Source organism: Vipera ursinii (genome assembly GCF_947247035.1).
Source record: "Vipera ursinii genome assembly, chromosome: 2".
In the NCBI taxonomy this organism is placed as follows: domain Eukaryota; kingdom Metazoa; phylum Chordata; class Lepidosauria; order Squamata; family Viperidae; genus Vipera; species Vipera ursinii.
In genome coordinates, this window is record NC_139513.1 from 186,142,986 (window position 1) to 186,158,628 (window position 15,643).

Genomic DNA, 15,643 nt, shown 5'->3' on the forward strand with positions numbered 1-15,643 from the left:
CCTAGCTGCTCGTAAGATAAGAGGAAATGTCTAGTGAGAAAGCAATTGGTTATATTGTCATGGATAAAAGTCTCACCTCTAAGAAAATGTTTAGTAATTTGTCATGCCTTCCTGACCATAACTACCTCCATCTACACCTTAAGGTTTCAGAATTTAATGCCTGGATCATTCTTTTGCCAAAAATATTCTCTTTATATTAACCATTGGTTTTTAATGCTTATCATAGCTGGATCTGAGTACACTAAACTTACTAAAAGAATTGAAGAGGAACCACAGATTATTGAAACAGAAATAAAGAAAATTCATCTGGAAGGTCAGTCATACAATAAATGGAATTATTCTTATAATTATTATCCTTGTGGCATTAATTATCTATATGGAGGTAGTTTATTTATTTATTTATTTGATTTGTATACCGCCCTTCTCCCTAAGGACTCAGGGCGGTGAACAGTGACATAAATATCAAATGCACAAATACAGATATTGAAAACATTAATGTAGAAGATAAGTTACCTTAAAACAATAATTACAACAGAACCCGTCAGACCAGACCGGATTGCTCAAACAGATAGGTTTTTAGGTTGCGTTGGAAGGAGCGAAGGTCGGGAGCCATCCGGAGCTCAACCGGTAAACGGTTCCATAGGTCAGGCGTGCCCACAGAGAACGCCCTCCCTCTGGGAGCCACCAGACGGCATTCTCCGAATGGCAGAACCCTTAGGAGGCCCTCTCTGTGGGAGCGCACTGGGCGGAGGGAAGTTGACGCTGGCAGCAGGTGATTCCTAAGGTACTCCGGACCCATGCCATGTAGGGCTTTGAAAACCATTACCAGCACCTTGAATCTTACCCGGAGGACAACTGGGAGCCAATGCAGCTCACAGAGTAGAGGTGTAACATGGGAGTATCGGGAGACTCCCAACACAACTCTCGCGGCTGCATTCTGTACCAGTTGGAGCCTCCGAGTGGTCCTCAAGGGCAGCCCCATGTAGAGAGCATTGCAGTAGTCTAAACAAGAGGTCACGAGTGCATGAGTGACCGTACGCAGGGCATCCTGGTCTAGATAGGGCTGTAATTGGCGCACCAGGCGAACCTGGGCAAAGGCTCCCCTAGTCACAGCTATTATGTGGTCTTCCAAGGAAAGCTGTGAATCTAGGAGGACTCCCAAGTTGCGAGCCCTATCTACGGGGGGTAATAACTCACCCCCTATAGAAAGAGATGGAATGTTCTGAATATCCCGAGATGCCGGTACGTACAGCCACTCAGTCTTGTCAGGGTTGAGTTGAAGCCTGTTCCTCCCCATCCAGATCCGAACTGCTTCCAGGCAACGGGACATCACATCGAGGGCATCACTGAGGTGGTTTGGGGTTGAAATAAAAAGCTGGGTATCATCAGCATACTGGTGATACCCGACTCCAAAACCACGAATGATCTCACCTAGCGGTTTCATGTAGATGTTGAATAGGAGAGGCGAGAGGACCGATCCCTGAGGGACTCCACAAGTGAGAGGCCTCGAGGTTGCCCTCTGCCCTCCTGTTAATACCGACTGCGAACGTCCCATGAGATAGGAGGAGAACCACTGAAGAAATGTGCCTCCCACTCCCATTCCCTTGAGACGCTGCAGCAAGATACCATGGTCGATGGTATCAAAAGCCGCTGAGAGATCTAGAAGGACTAGGACAGAGGAACAGCCTCTGTCCCGAGCTCTCCAGAGATCATTTATTAGTGCGACCAATGTTGTCTCTGTGCTGTGTCCGGGCCTGAAACCCGATTGGTATGGGTCCAGATAGTCAGTTTCCTCCAGAACCGAAGGGAGCTGATGCGCCACCACACTCTCAACACCCTTAGCAAGAAAGCGAAGATTGGAGACCGGACGAAAGTTGTTTAATATAGTTGGGTCCAAGGTAGGTTTCTTAAGGAGGGGTCTCACCACTGCTTCTTTCAAGATGGAGGGGAAACAACCCTCACTCATGGAGGCAGATATCACCGCCTGGAGCCAGCTTCGTGTTCCCTCTCGAGCTGAATAAACCAGCCAAGAAGGGCACGGATCTAATAAACAAGTGGTGGAGCTCAGCTTCCTCATAATTCTGTCCACTTCCTTTGGGGTCACAGGGTCGAACTCGTCCCATATAACATCGACAAGACCACCCATGTCCTGATCGTCAGACTCTGCCCAGTTGGAGTCCAAGCCGGTCCGAATCCGAGTGATTTTGTCCGACAGATGTTGGCAAAACTCCTCGGCACGACCCTGTAAGGGATCCTCCTTCACCTCTTGATTAAGGAGGGAGCGAGTTACCCTAAACAAGGCGGCCGGGCAGTTATCTGCGGACGCAATGAGTGTAGCGAAGTAATTAGACCTCGCCATCCTCATTGCTGCGAGATAAGATCTAGTAAAGGTTCTTAGTCGTGATCGGTCGGATTCAGATCGGGTGGATCTCCAATGACTCTCTAGGCCCCTTCTCCGACGCTTCATCTCCCGGAGCTCCATGGAAAACCATGGAGCGAACTGGGATCTGCATCGGGTCAGGGGCCGCAAGGGAACAACTAGGTTAAGTGCATCCGTGGCAGCCTTTTCCCAGGCTTCCACTAAGGCATCAACCGAGCTGTGAGCAAAGGAGGCAGGTGGAGACCCCAGTGCTGCCTGGAACTTCTCAGGGTCCATTAAGCGCCTGGGATGGAACCATCTTGATGGTTCCACAACTCCACAATGGGGGGTGGCATAGTAGAAGACCAGCCTCAGGAGATGATGATCGGTCCATGACAGGGGTGTAATAATTGGGGAACCCCCACCAAGATCATCTAACCACTGTCTAGATAGAAAAACCAAATCAAGCGTGTGGCCCCCCACATGAGTCAGGTCCCGAATTACTTGTATCAGGTCCATGCCGTCATGGAAGCCATGAACTCTCGGACTAACTCAGATGATCCTCCCAGGGATGGTAGATTGAAATCACCCAAAACCATAAACTTGGGGAATTCAACCACCAGCCCCGAGAGGATATCGAGAAGCTCAGGCAGGGCTGTTGTTGTGTGACTAGGCGGAATGTATACCAGCAGTAAGCCTAGCAGCACCCTAGGACCACATCTCAGGAGGAGGGATTCACATCCGGCTATTTGGACGATGGTGGACTCCTGAGGACAAAGAGTCTTTCTCATAACTACTGCCACTCCCCTGCCCCTACCCTGAACCCGAGGTCAGTGAAGCACTCAGAAATCTGGTGGGCAGAGATCGACCAGAGGGACACCACCCTCCGGGCCCAACCAGGTCTCTGTAATGCAAGCCAGGTTGTGGTGAAAGCTAAAGAAAACAGTATTTTTGACAAGATTGCTGGTTAGAATGATATAAAATGTCTGAAACTTCCCTATGTCTTCATCTACTCCAAATGAGAGGCTCTAGAAATTATTTCATTTTGTGTGTGTGTGTGTGTGTGTGTGTGTGTATGTGTACTATAGCTATATTGATGTGTACGCTACAATAATTTATTTAGGAATGATACAAAGCATTATTTCCCATTTTAGTTTTTGCATAATATAGATTAAATCTTTTAAATCTGAATGAAATAAAAAGCTTAAATCTTTGTCTTGTTGAAATGTTGACTCAATAGTAGTTTTACATCAACATTTTAGCACTGTTGACAGAATCTAGAGAACTAATAATCACTGCCAGGTACCTAACTAAGGGTGATTGTGGTTATATGTTCCTTAAGTAGCAAAATTCTGTGCAAAATATTGTACACAATAGATTTCAGCTTCTCTTTGTAGGTATTGGCCTAGAGCTCCTGTTGTGCTATGTGTTACCAAATACAGAATGTGGATGTGTATGTGTTACATGATTAAATGTTGCTTGAACTTTTCCCCTTATACTATAGAGTCAGAAAATTGAACTTTTGAACCTATATTATTATTTTCAAATGTTTACAATAAAGGATATTGGTTTCAACATTTTTTAGACATCCCAGTAAGAAAAGTACAATCATCTAGAAAGGCACAAGGTATGAAATGGTTTCTTATATTAACATGTTCTAACTATGCTTAACTAAAATGTTTAAATGTGTTCTAATTAAAAAATGGTGGGCAGATTCTTTATGTGAACCACTATATATTAATATTATATGTATAATATTAAATATTTAGAGAGAAATTTGTTAAATCATTTACATAAAATGTGAACCTGGATTATACTAGTTTATGCATATAATGCCATAGAATGAAACAATAAACCACTGAAGAAAGAGTTTACAATTATGGATCCCATAATCTTTTCTCACTAATGGATATTGAAGGAAGAATACCTACTTTTGAACTCGTGCATATACTAGCTGTTTATGTGAAATTATTATTTTTTATTTTAAGCAATAATAATCATAATTAATGTACAGTATTTTGCTATATTTTTATGAATATTTAACTGAAAAAACAATAAAAAAATAACCGTATCTAACTTATTTTTGGATTAACAGGATCAGTACGGAGACGAACAAGGCTTGTCCGTCCTGGCACAAGAAGACAGAATCCACAGAAAGAGAACTGAAAAAGCTTCAAAAAATTTAAACAAATTTTTAAAAATTAACAAGGGAAATCATTTACTAATTCATATGTTCGCATTAGGAATTGGGTATAGTACTGTTGAATAAAATCTCATAAAATTTTACATGTTAGAAGAAATAAATTTAGAATTTATCTGTTTTCTATGAATAACTGATTAGAGTAGATGTTCTGAAAGTATGCAAACACAGATAAGCTCCATTGATATTGGTGGATCTTATTTCTGAGCCATTGTATTAAATAACCTAAATAGAATATATATATATGTATCTCCATTATATTGTTTATGTACAGAAGACAACTATAACGTTTCTGAAACATTTGCCTTAAAAATAAAAGCAACCTTGTTTGAATAATTACTTCTGTTGGGAAGTAATATATAATATAGAATTCAGTTGAAAATGTTTATCTATAATACTATGATATTAATCATTATTAACATGGGATTGTTTGTAAATTGTCATTTTAATAACTACCTTATTTGCTTATTCTTGCATATTTTTATATTACAAGAAGCCTTGTAAATGAAATAACCATATTTAGTCAAAGTGCCTTAATTTAGATTTTCCTTTATACTTCTAGTTTGAGATTTTTTAAATATCTGTGTGTGAATTACAATTTTTAGTAATAATTTTTTTATGAGAGAAAAGACATGAGATTTTCTGGATGGCCAAGGATGGGGGTTGGGAGAAATGTTATTTTTCTGATTCCTTATATATGGTTTCAAGCTTTGTTTCTAGAAAGTCTAGGATTCTGCAGTGAGATTAGAAAAGGCACAATACTTCAAGGAGCACTCTCAGACAAAAGGACAATGATACAGAGATGCAGGAAGGCAGAGAGATGCAGCACTGCAAGATCCTCTGCAGCTCATGAAGTCCTCTGGAAGTGTGACTAAACTACTTTATCTATGTATTTTATTTGTTTCTTGCTTTTCCATTTAGCCAGGACAGTTTAACACATTTAACTGTTGAAGTACCAACCCCCCCCTCACTTTTTTTGTTTAGCAGGTATACACATCCATCATGCTATTACTTTCTGGTGCAAGCAACCTTACAAAGAGTGCAAAAATGAATTAGTAGAAAGCAAAGGATATTACAGTCAGGTCATAAAAATAAATTAACTACATATAGTTTACATCAAACCATTCACTGTCCATTTCTATATCTTTTTATTTTTACAAATCATTCTTGCCTCTAATATATTCATACTTCATACATTCCATTTTGTTTTTTATACCTCTTAACAATTCTATCTAGCCACAGTTTTCTCAGTCTTCCCCTTTTTCTTCATATATTTCTTCTGCAAATGGATGCTCAATCAATCAATCAATTAGAATAGAGTTGGAAGGGGCTTTGGAGGTCTTCTAGTCCCACCTCCTACTCAAGCAGGAAAGACTATACCATTTCAGATAAGTGGCTATCCAGTCTTTTCTTAAAAACCTCCAATGATGAAGCACCCACAACTTCTGGAGGCAAAATGTTCCACTGGTTAATTGTCCTCACTGTTAGGAAGTTTCTCCTTAATTCTGGCTTACTTCTCTCCTTCAGTAGTTTCCATCCATTGTTTCTTTCTGGTGCTTTGGAAAATAAATTGACCCCTTTTCTATGTGGCAGCCCCTCAAATACCTGAAAATTGCTATCATGTCTCCCCTAGTCCTTCTTTTCTCTAGCCTGGCCATACCAATTCCTGAAACCGTTCTTCATGTTATTTCTCCAGGCCCTTAATCATCTTAGTTGCTCTTCTCTGCACTTTTTCCAAAATCTCAAAATCTTTTTTGTAATTATGGTGACCAAAACTGGATTCAGTATTCCAGGTGTGGTCTTACTAAGGTTTTATAAAGCGGTACTAATACTTCATGTGTTTTGATTCTCTGCCTCTGTTTATACAACCAAGGATTGTATTAGCTTTTTTGGCTGCTGCCGCACACTGCTGACTCATGTTTAAGTGGTTTTCCACTAGGACTCCAAGGTCCCTCTCACAGTTACTGTTTTTGAGCCAGGTTTCACCTAATCTGTACTTGTACTTTTGGTTTTTCTGCCAACCTTGCTTTTCTCCACATTAAGCTTCATGTTGGCGATAGGGCCCATTGTTTAAGTCTGTCAAGATCTTTTTGGATCCTAAACTTGTCTTCTGGGATGTTGGCTATTCCTGCCCACTTGGTGTCATCTACAAATTTAATGAGTTCCCCTTCTATTCCCTCATCTAAATCATTTATGAAGATATTGAAGGGCCCAAGATGGAACCCTCACTGCTTACTTCTCTCCATGTAGATGTAGTACCATTAAAGCCTACTTGTTGATTACTGTTTGTCTGCCAGTTACTGGTAGTGTTGCTGGCTATCCCACATTTTTCTCATTTACCAAGAAGTAGGTTGTGGTCTATTTTGTCAAATGCCTTGCTGAAATCTAAATATACTATGTCCAGAGCATTTTGCTAGTCTACTAATTTAGTCACACTATCAAATAATGAAATCAGATTGGTTTAGCATGATCTGTTTTTAACAAACCTGTGCTGGCTATTAGTTATAACCTTATTTGTTTCTAGATGTTCACAGATCTGTTTTTTGATTATTTTTTCCCAGTATCTTCCCAGGTATTGATGTTAGGTTGATGGGTCTGTAGTTTCCTGGGTCTGTTTTTTTCTCTTCCTTTTTTGAGGATGGGAACTACATCAGCTCTTTTCCAATCCTCTGGTAGTTCCCCTGTGCTCCAGAATTTTTCAAAGATATGGTGCAATGGTTCTGAGATAACATCTGCAGTTCCTTCAGAACCCTGGGATGTAATCCATCAGGTCCTGATGATTTGATACAGGGCCACATTATATGTAACCTTTGGGTTCTGACTGTACATGGTCAGAACCCCAAAACCGCATATATATTTTGAAATATGAAATGTATTATTTTAATGTAAGGATCTCAATAGGCTGTCCTTTTAAGGTGGGGTCCAAGATATTGATCTCTTTCTTACTCAACTGATATTCAAAGATATGCAATGTCCTGTCTCTGGGGCTCACCAACTATGGTTGTTTATATCATATGCAGTGGGGTTTAACTATTATGTATCAATTAAAAAATGTGAATAGTTGTATGCAACTCAGAACCAGTCAGTTGACTGGAGAAGCTCATAAGTGAATCTACCCATCTAGTCATCTAGAACAGAGTTCCCCTACCTTTCTGACTTGGCAGTCTGTAAGAAAAGGGAGCAGCAGGGAAATGTGCGTGCATGCGGCCTGCACACGCATGTGCAAATGGGTACATGCACAACAGCAGCACTAGCATGCACATGAATGCACAAATGGGCTGTGTGCACCTGTGGCGCATGCGCTGACACCTGCACGCCTGCACAAATGGGGCTTGTGTGCCCATGGCATGCATGCTGCCACGTGCACACATGCATAAACAGGCATGTGCAAATGGGGCTGCTAGTGCCCACATGGCAGTCCAGGGCTCACCAGCTATTCCTGGGGCCCGGTGGCCAAGAGGCCACGGACCGGTACTGGGCTGCAGACCATAGGTTGGGGATCCCTGATCTAGAATTTTGTAATCTAAATCTGGGCCTCACACTTGACTTACTTTTACCTTACTGAGTTCTTTCTATCAGAGTCAATCAACTTTCAATCTTCATTCTTGATCCTATTTTTTTTGCTTTACCTCACACTCATCTGTTCCCACTTGCTTTGAAGTAGGCAAGATCAAGATCAAAAACAGGCATACAGGAATTTTTATTTATTTATTTATTTTATTTATTTATTAGTTTTTATAAACCGCCCTTCTCCCGAGGGACTCGGGGCGGTGTACAGAGGAAGGTATACAGATGAACAATAAAAAGTAATAAAAACAATAGTGAAAACAAACTGGGACCCCAATTAACGCTATCATGCCAGGCCGGACTGCTGGAACAGGAAAGTTTTTAAGTCGCGACGGAAGGTACGGAGGTCGGGGGCCATCCGGATTTCGGTTGGTAAACTGTTCCAGAGGGCCGGCGCACCCACTGAGAATGCCCTCCCCCTGGGGGCCACCAGCCGACATTCCTTGAGCGGTGGCACCCTGAGGAGGCCCTCTCTGTGGGAGCGCACAGGACGGTGGGGTGCTGACATCGGCAGAAGGTGCTCCCGTAGGTAGTCCGGACCCATGCCATGTAGGGCTTTGTATGTCATTGTTAGCACCTTGAACTTCACTCGGAAGGCAACCGGAAGCCAGTGCAGCGCACGGAGGAGAGGTGTGATATGGGAGTATCGGGAGGCTCCCAAGAGTGTCCGTGCTGCCGCACTTTGCACCAGCTGAAGCTTCCGAGTGGATCTCAAGGGCAGCCCCATGTAGAGAGCGTTACAATAGTCTAGGCGAGAGGTCACAAGGGCATGGGTGACTGTACGTAAGGAATCCAGGTCTAGATAAGGCCGTAGTTGGCGAACTAGTCGAACCCGGGAGAAGGCCCCCTTGGTCACAGCTCCTATCTGGTCTTCTAGGGAGAGCTGCGAGTCTAGGAGGACACCCAGGTTGCGGGCCCTATCAACAGGGGGTAGTAACATGTCCCCGATGTTAAGCAATGGGACATTCTGAATATCCTGGTTTGCCGGAACGTACAGCCATTCAGTCTTGTCCGGGTTCAGTTGAAGCCTGTTCCTCCCCATCCATTCCCGGACCGCTTTCAGGCAGCGGGACATCACGTCTAGGGCATCACTGATATTGTTTGGAGTTGAGATAAAAAGCTGGGTGTCATCAGCATACTGATGGAACCCTACTCCAAAACTGCGAATGATCTCACCCAGCGGTTTCATGTAGATGTTGAACAGGAGAGGCGAGAGGACCGACCCCTGAGGGACTCCGCAAGCGAGAGGCCTCGGGGTCGACCTCTGTCCCCCTGTCAGCACCGACTGCGAGTGACCCTGGAGAAAGGAGGAGAACCAACGCAGAACCGTGCCTCCCACTCCCAGTCCCCTGAGGCGTCGCAGCAAGATACCATGGTCGATGGTATCGAAAGCCGCCGAGAGGTCTAATAAGACTAGGACAGAGGAATAGCCCCTGTCCCGGGCTCTCCAGAGATCATTCATCAGAGCGACCAATGCCGTCTCCGTGCTGTAGCCCGGCCTGAAACCCGATTGGTACGGGTCTAGATAAACCGCTTCATCCAGGATCTGAGGAAGTTGGTGCGCCACCACGCTCTCAACAACCTTCGCAAGGAAGCGAAGATTGGAGACTGGACGAAAGTTATTTAAAGAGGATGGGTCCAAGGTGGGCTTCTTGAGGAGAGGTCTCACCACCGCCTCCTTCAAGGCGGTGGGGAAGTGACCCTCACTCAGAGAAGCAGAGATGACCGCTAGGAACCATCCACGTGTCCCCTCTCGAGCTGCATAGGCCAGCCAGGAAGGGCACGGGTCCAGTAAGCATGTGGAGGAGCTCAACCTTATCATAATCCTGTCCACTTCCTTAGGAGTTACAGGATCAAATTCATCCCAGATGACGTCGACAAGACTGTCCATGTCTTGTTCTTCCATCTCAGCCCAGTTGGAGTCCAGGCCAGTTCGAATCCGAGCAATTTTATCCAGCAGATATTGACCGAATTCCTCGGCTCGACCCTGCAAGGGTTCCTCCCTCACCTCTTGGTTTAATAGGGAGCGAGTCACCCTGAACAAGGCAGCCGGGCGATTATCTGCGGACGCGATGAGGGTGGAAAAATAGTTGGATTTTGCCACCCTTATCGCAGCGAGATAAGACCTGGTGAGGATTCTTAGTCGCAATCGGTCGGATTCGGATCGGCTGGATCTCCAACGGCTCTCTAGGCCCCGTCTCCGACGCTTCATCTCCCGGAGCTCCTCGGTGAACCATGGGGCTCGCTGGGATCTGCGCCGGGTCAGAGGCCGCAAGGGTACAACTCGGTCCAGAGCCTCCGTGGCTGCCTTTTCCCAGGCTTCCACTAAGGCATCCGCCGAGCTGTGAGCAGGGAGTGCATGCGTGTCCCTAAGCGCTGCCTGGAACTTATCAGGGTCCATTAGGCGCCTAGGGCGGTACCATCTGACTGGCACCGTGCACCCACGGTGGGGGGTGGCAAGGGGGAAGTCTAGCCGCAGGAGGTGGTGATCGGTCCATGACAGGGGCGTTACAGTTGTGGTGCCCCCACCGATATCATCACGCCACCGTCCAGACAAGAACACCAAGTCTGGGGTGTGGCCTCTCTCATGAGTCGGTCCAGAAATTATTTGCGACAGGTCCATGGCCGCCATGGAAGCCATGAACTCCCGAGCCAGTTCTGACGATCCTCCCAGGGACGGTAGATTAAAGTCGCCCAAGACCATGAGTCTTGGGAATTCAACCACCAACCCTGAGAGGGCATCGAGTAGCTCGGGCAGGGCCGCCGCTGCACGATTAGGTGGTAGGTACGCCAGCAGCAGGCCCAACTGCGCCCCTGGGCCGTATCTCAGTAGGAGAGACTCACACCCGACCATCTGAGGGACGGTGGTCTCTCGCGGGCTAAGGGATTCCCTGATGATAACTGCCACTCCCCCACCCCTCCCATGAGCCCGAGGCTGGTGCAGCACCTGGAAACCTGGCGGGCAGAGGTCAACCAGAGGAACACCACCCTCTGGGCCCAGCCAGGTTTCCGTGATGCAAGCCAGGTCCGCATGCTCGCTCTCCACTAGGTCACGAATGAGGTGGGCTTTGTTAGCTACGGACCTTGCATTCAGGTAGACCAGCCTTAGCATGGGAGGGGCGCACCTTTGCTCCCGGGTCCTCCGGGGGAGAACAGAGGGTCGGAGCGTCTCACCGCTTTTACAGAGCGGAGATGACACTCCCGGTGATGATATGGCCCTCTGTCTGTGCACCTTCTGCCATTCCCCACCATCCTAGGGATGGGATGTTTGTCAATACGCCACTGGGTGTTATCGGCGACTGGTCCTCGTTGTACGCCGTCGCGAATGGTCGTGGGCCTGGCATGCGTTATGGTGGCTGGAAGGCGTGCCTTTCCCGCGCAACCATAGTCTTCTCCCTCCCCCCTCCCTAACCCCACAAAAAACTTAGCTAAGAACTTAATCAGGGGCCTGTTGTTGGGCTTATGCTGGAGGCCCCTGACCCTGCCCGGCCATCTCTCAGAGGCCCAGTGGTTGGGCCCGTCATCGAGGTTGGATGTGATGCAGGCGGGTCGCACCCAGGAGAGTGGGAAACCCCTGAGGGCGTGTAGTACTGTGCTGGAGTATTGAACGAGCATAGTCATAAGGGGTTCCGGGAAGGCAGTCCCCTGGATGGTGAATTGTAGGAGGGTCGAGTCGGGTAGGTGCGTTTCTGGATCGTCGCCCTGCCACTGCCACTTGGCCGGGCGAACCCCCAGAAGCAGGCCATTCCTCATCCTCTCACAATGGGTTGTGACTCTGCTTCCGGGGGTGGTCCAGAACATACTCTGGGTGAAGCAAACCCCATAGAGCTCTCACCTTTATGGGGTTGCAGGTGTAAGGCCAAGCCACTCTGCCACCGTGGCTTGCACCCAGGCCCGTTATGTCCTGTGGGGAGAGAGTGGGCAAGGGTGGTTGAGAGTGGGTAGAAGGCAAGATGGAGGGATTCATTAATTGGCGTCAGCTCTGGTGGTTCAGCCGCCCAAACAGTTCTCTCCCTGATCCTCTGGGCGTTGTTCCTGGCCACAGCTCCATGGGCCCCTATTGGTTGGGGACCGTCCAGAGCGTGGCCTCCCAGAGGTATGGGAGTCCCTGGTGTCATGCCGTCTCCGATCAAGGCGCTTCAAAGAGGTGGCTCAGGGTGTGAGTCGTAGATGCCTCGCCTCCGCCGCTACCGCCGCTGTCAGAGGGCCCTGGGCAAAAACGGTCGACCGGGGCCCGGAGAGGATGTCACCGCCGTCCTCGCCTCCGTTGCCGCCACTTCCGCCGTATAGAGAATAGAGGAGTCGTTGGGACCCATTCGCTGCCGCTACCGTCGTAAAGCTGGCCTGCGGCATCTCCTTGATCACTCGGAGACGCCGCCGCTATCCGGGAGTAGATTAGGCAGCTGAGGCTGAACAGCAACTCCGGCCCCGCACAGGATGGTTGTAGCGGCAGCAGCGGTACAGGGGGTGGGCTGGAGATGCCACGCCGTCAGCGCTACCGCCGCTGTCAAGGCCCCTGGGTGGCGAATGATTGGGCCTGGAGAGGCAGTCCCGGTCACCGTCGTCTCCACTGCCGCCTCTTCCACCGCCCAGCTGATCCGCGGTGCCTCCATTGATCCTCGGAGACGCCGCCGTTGCCCGGAGAGCGGGCCAGGGGAGCCGAGGTAGAGCTGAGGCGTCGGCCGCAAGTCAGCTGGCTGTGCAGCCGCAGCGGCTCAGGGGGTGTGCCGAAGATGTCACCGCCAACCGCCTCTGCTGTTTCCAGCCCCCTGGGACGATGGCCGGCTTTTGCTTGGGCGCTCTCACCGCTTTCGATTTCGCTACACCGCCTCCGCCTCACAGATGATCCGCGGCGCCTCCTCTGATCCACGGAGACGCCGCCGTTGCTCGGGAGCGGGCTAAGTGAGCCGAGGTAGAGCGGAGGCGTCGGCTGCAAGTCTGCTGGCTGTGCAGCCGCAGCGGCTCAGAGGGTGTGCCGAGGATGTCACCGCCAACCGCCTCCGCTGTTCCAGCCCCCTGGGTAGATGGCCGGCTTTGGGCTTGGGTGCTCTCGCCGCTTTCGCTTTCGCTAAGCCGCCTCCACCTCACAGCTGATCTGCGGCGCCTCCCTTGATCCTTCAGAGACGCCGCCGCCGCCGCCGCCCAGATGCTGTTTCCAGCCCCCTGGGGAAGATGACCGGCTTGGACTTTGAGCGCTCTCACCGACTGTTGCTGTGCTTACTTTCACTTTCGCCGCCTCCGCCTTACAGCTGATCTTCTACAGCCTCCACCTCACAGATGGTCTGCGGCGTCCCCTTTGATCCATCGGAGACGCCGCTGCCGCCCAGAGAAGATCAGGCGGCTGAGGCTGAGGCTGGGTGAGGATGATGGCCCCATTTAAAAACGGCCGCCAACGGCCACCAACGGCCCAGGCGGTGGGGCGGAGACGTCCGGCAGCCCTACAGCTGATTCGGGGCGGCCGCGGACGGCACATTGCCCATCTCAGCTGCCCAAATACTCACCCCACCCCAGGGGTCTATTGACATCCCTGGGGGGCTCCTGGGGGGACGCCTTACAACCGGGGGTTACGGAGCTCTCCCCAGCACGTCCGCCATCTTTGGAGCTATAGTAAGACAGAATAACAGAGCCTATTCAAGTTTCTCTCAGCCCATCTTATACTAAATAAAAACAAGGTAGATTTATTTTGATTTTTTTCCCCTCATGCTTTTGTTTCTCAGAACTCAGTGATCTTTTTCTCAAAGTCTCACCATAAAGGGTCAGCTTATTCCTTTCCTATTCCCATGATCTGTTCTATATTCCTTCATACCACTTCTCAGACTCATTGCCTCCATTTGTGCATGAAGACAGATTAAACAATTTGTCAAGGGCAATGAACCCAGATTCATTTTCTCCAAATTTACTTGCTGTTGGACCTTGACAACTTTCCAAGATCACCAGAAGTGTTTGGCAGAGAGGAATTACTTGGAGCTGAAAACATCCTTTTCTTTCTCTTGCACAGTAGCCACCATCAAAGCTCTAACTCTGTAGACTTAGTGTTTGCGGTATTTGATAGTTGCAGCAAGTCATGGCGATGAGAATTTCAGATAGTACTGGCAGACAGGTTGAGGTACATGGACATTTCTTCTCCTCTTCCATGGCCTATTTGATTCAAGGCAACCCTTCCAGTGAATAAGATATTTTAAGCATCCCCTCATGTCTCTAGAATCCAGAAAACATTTATCTTATTCACACACCAGAAGATGGGTGAGTGGGAAGGGGTGTGTGTGAATCAGGAACAAAACACAAAAGACAGAATATCACAATGCAATACCAACTTCAACTTCATTAAAGCAAGGAACTGTAGATGGAAGGCCACTGCATTAAATTATGTGTAACTGGGAAAGGGCCAATAAATCTTGAACCCAGCTTCTTGAATGGGTGGAAGAAAGGTACAAATCTAGTGGAAAGCAACACTAAATTCCTCCTCTCAGTTTGGATATGTCTATTCGCATCTGTGGCATACCTGTACTTGGCTAGATCTATTCCTTGTTTAAGAGGAGCTGAGCAGTTGTCTCCTTGTGAAAGTGAAAAGCTGAAGGAACAGTAAAGGCAGGAGTCTCGAAGAACAAGATGTGAGGATTGTAGCTGTAGATCATATGAAAGGAGAACATGCTGATTGAGTAATGCAATGAGTTATTCTATTGAAATTCTGCAAAAGACCATAATTTAGTCCAGTTGTCCAGCTGGTAAGAAACACATTTACAGCAGTGTAAATATTGCTCAAGTAATATATTCATCTCTGATGGTTCATTCAGTGCCAGATGATGAGAGAATGACATATAACTATGATTGTTCAGTAATTGGAAAATGGCTTTTTAAAACTTGGATGTAATTTGAGAGACACAGTGTGAGATTACATGACTGACCAAGTGCTGTGCTGAGAAATGGGGTCTAGAAAAAGCCGAGCAGGCTCCTGAGCTGCTGGTAGTTTCATGCAAGGAAATAAAATGAGCCATATTGCTAAATAAATTCATTACCATTAAAATGGTCTTCAAGACTTGTGCAGTTGAAAGATCAGGAATAAATAAAATCAGAAATAAAATTCAGGGAAAATTTGTTCCAGAAACAACTAAATTTGTTTTACTTCCATCTTCTTTTGTCCAGATACAAACATTTCTGTTAAAATTTTATCTCATGGGGATCACTCATGGCCAGCAAGTGCACTGTGGCCATTTTAATAGATGCTCATGGTTAGCAATTTCTTACATATTAGGATCACTTTCAAAAGCAGCCTGCTACTTTTTCTTTTGGGATATCCTCAACCATTTAATATTCACTTTATGCCACTTAGGAACTAAACTGAAGGATCTTTGAAACATATTCATTGTAGGAGAAGAGATGTTTTACTCCATGGTGGCAAAAAAATCTGAAATCTGGTAGTACCTTTACAAATTAACAATCTGAAATGAACTTTCATGAGCTGCAATCACATTTTTTTAAATGGGAAGACACAATTATATTACTTATACTTATTTATA

The 15,643-nt window shown here is 47.0% G+C and overlaps 1 protein-coding gene across 2 annotated transcripts in view; it reads left to right on the plus strand.

The window, feature by feature from the left end:
* Window positions 1-4,876, plus strand: part of POSTN (periostin) — a 100,371-nt gene extending 95,495 nt beyond the window's left edge. The window contains exons 21-23 of one of the 2 annotated variants that reach the window (XM_083354461.1): window positions 227-313; window positions 3,945-3,986; window positions 4,455-4,876. In XM_083354461.1, the coding sequence (XP_083210587.1) occupies window positions 227-313; window positions 3,945-3,986; window positions 4,455-4,525 (200 nt within the window). In that variant the 3' untranslated portion in view covers window positions 4,526-4,876. The remainder of the gene's footprint in view (window positions 1-226; window positions 314-3,944; window positions 3,987-4,454) is intronic. The other variant, XM_083354462.1, reaches the window with a different exon arrangement.
* The last annotated feature ends 10,767 nt before the right edge of the window (window positions 4,877-15,643 follow it).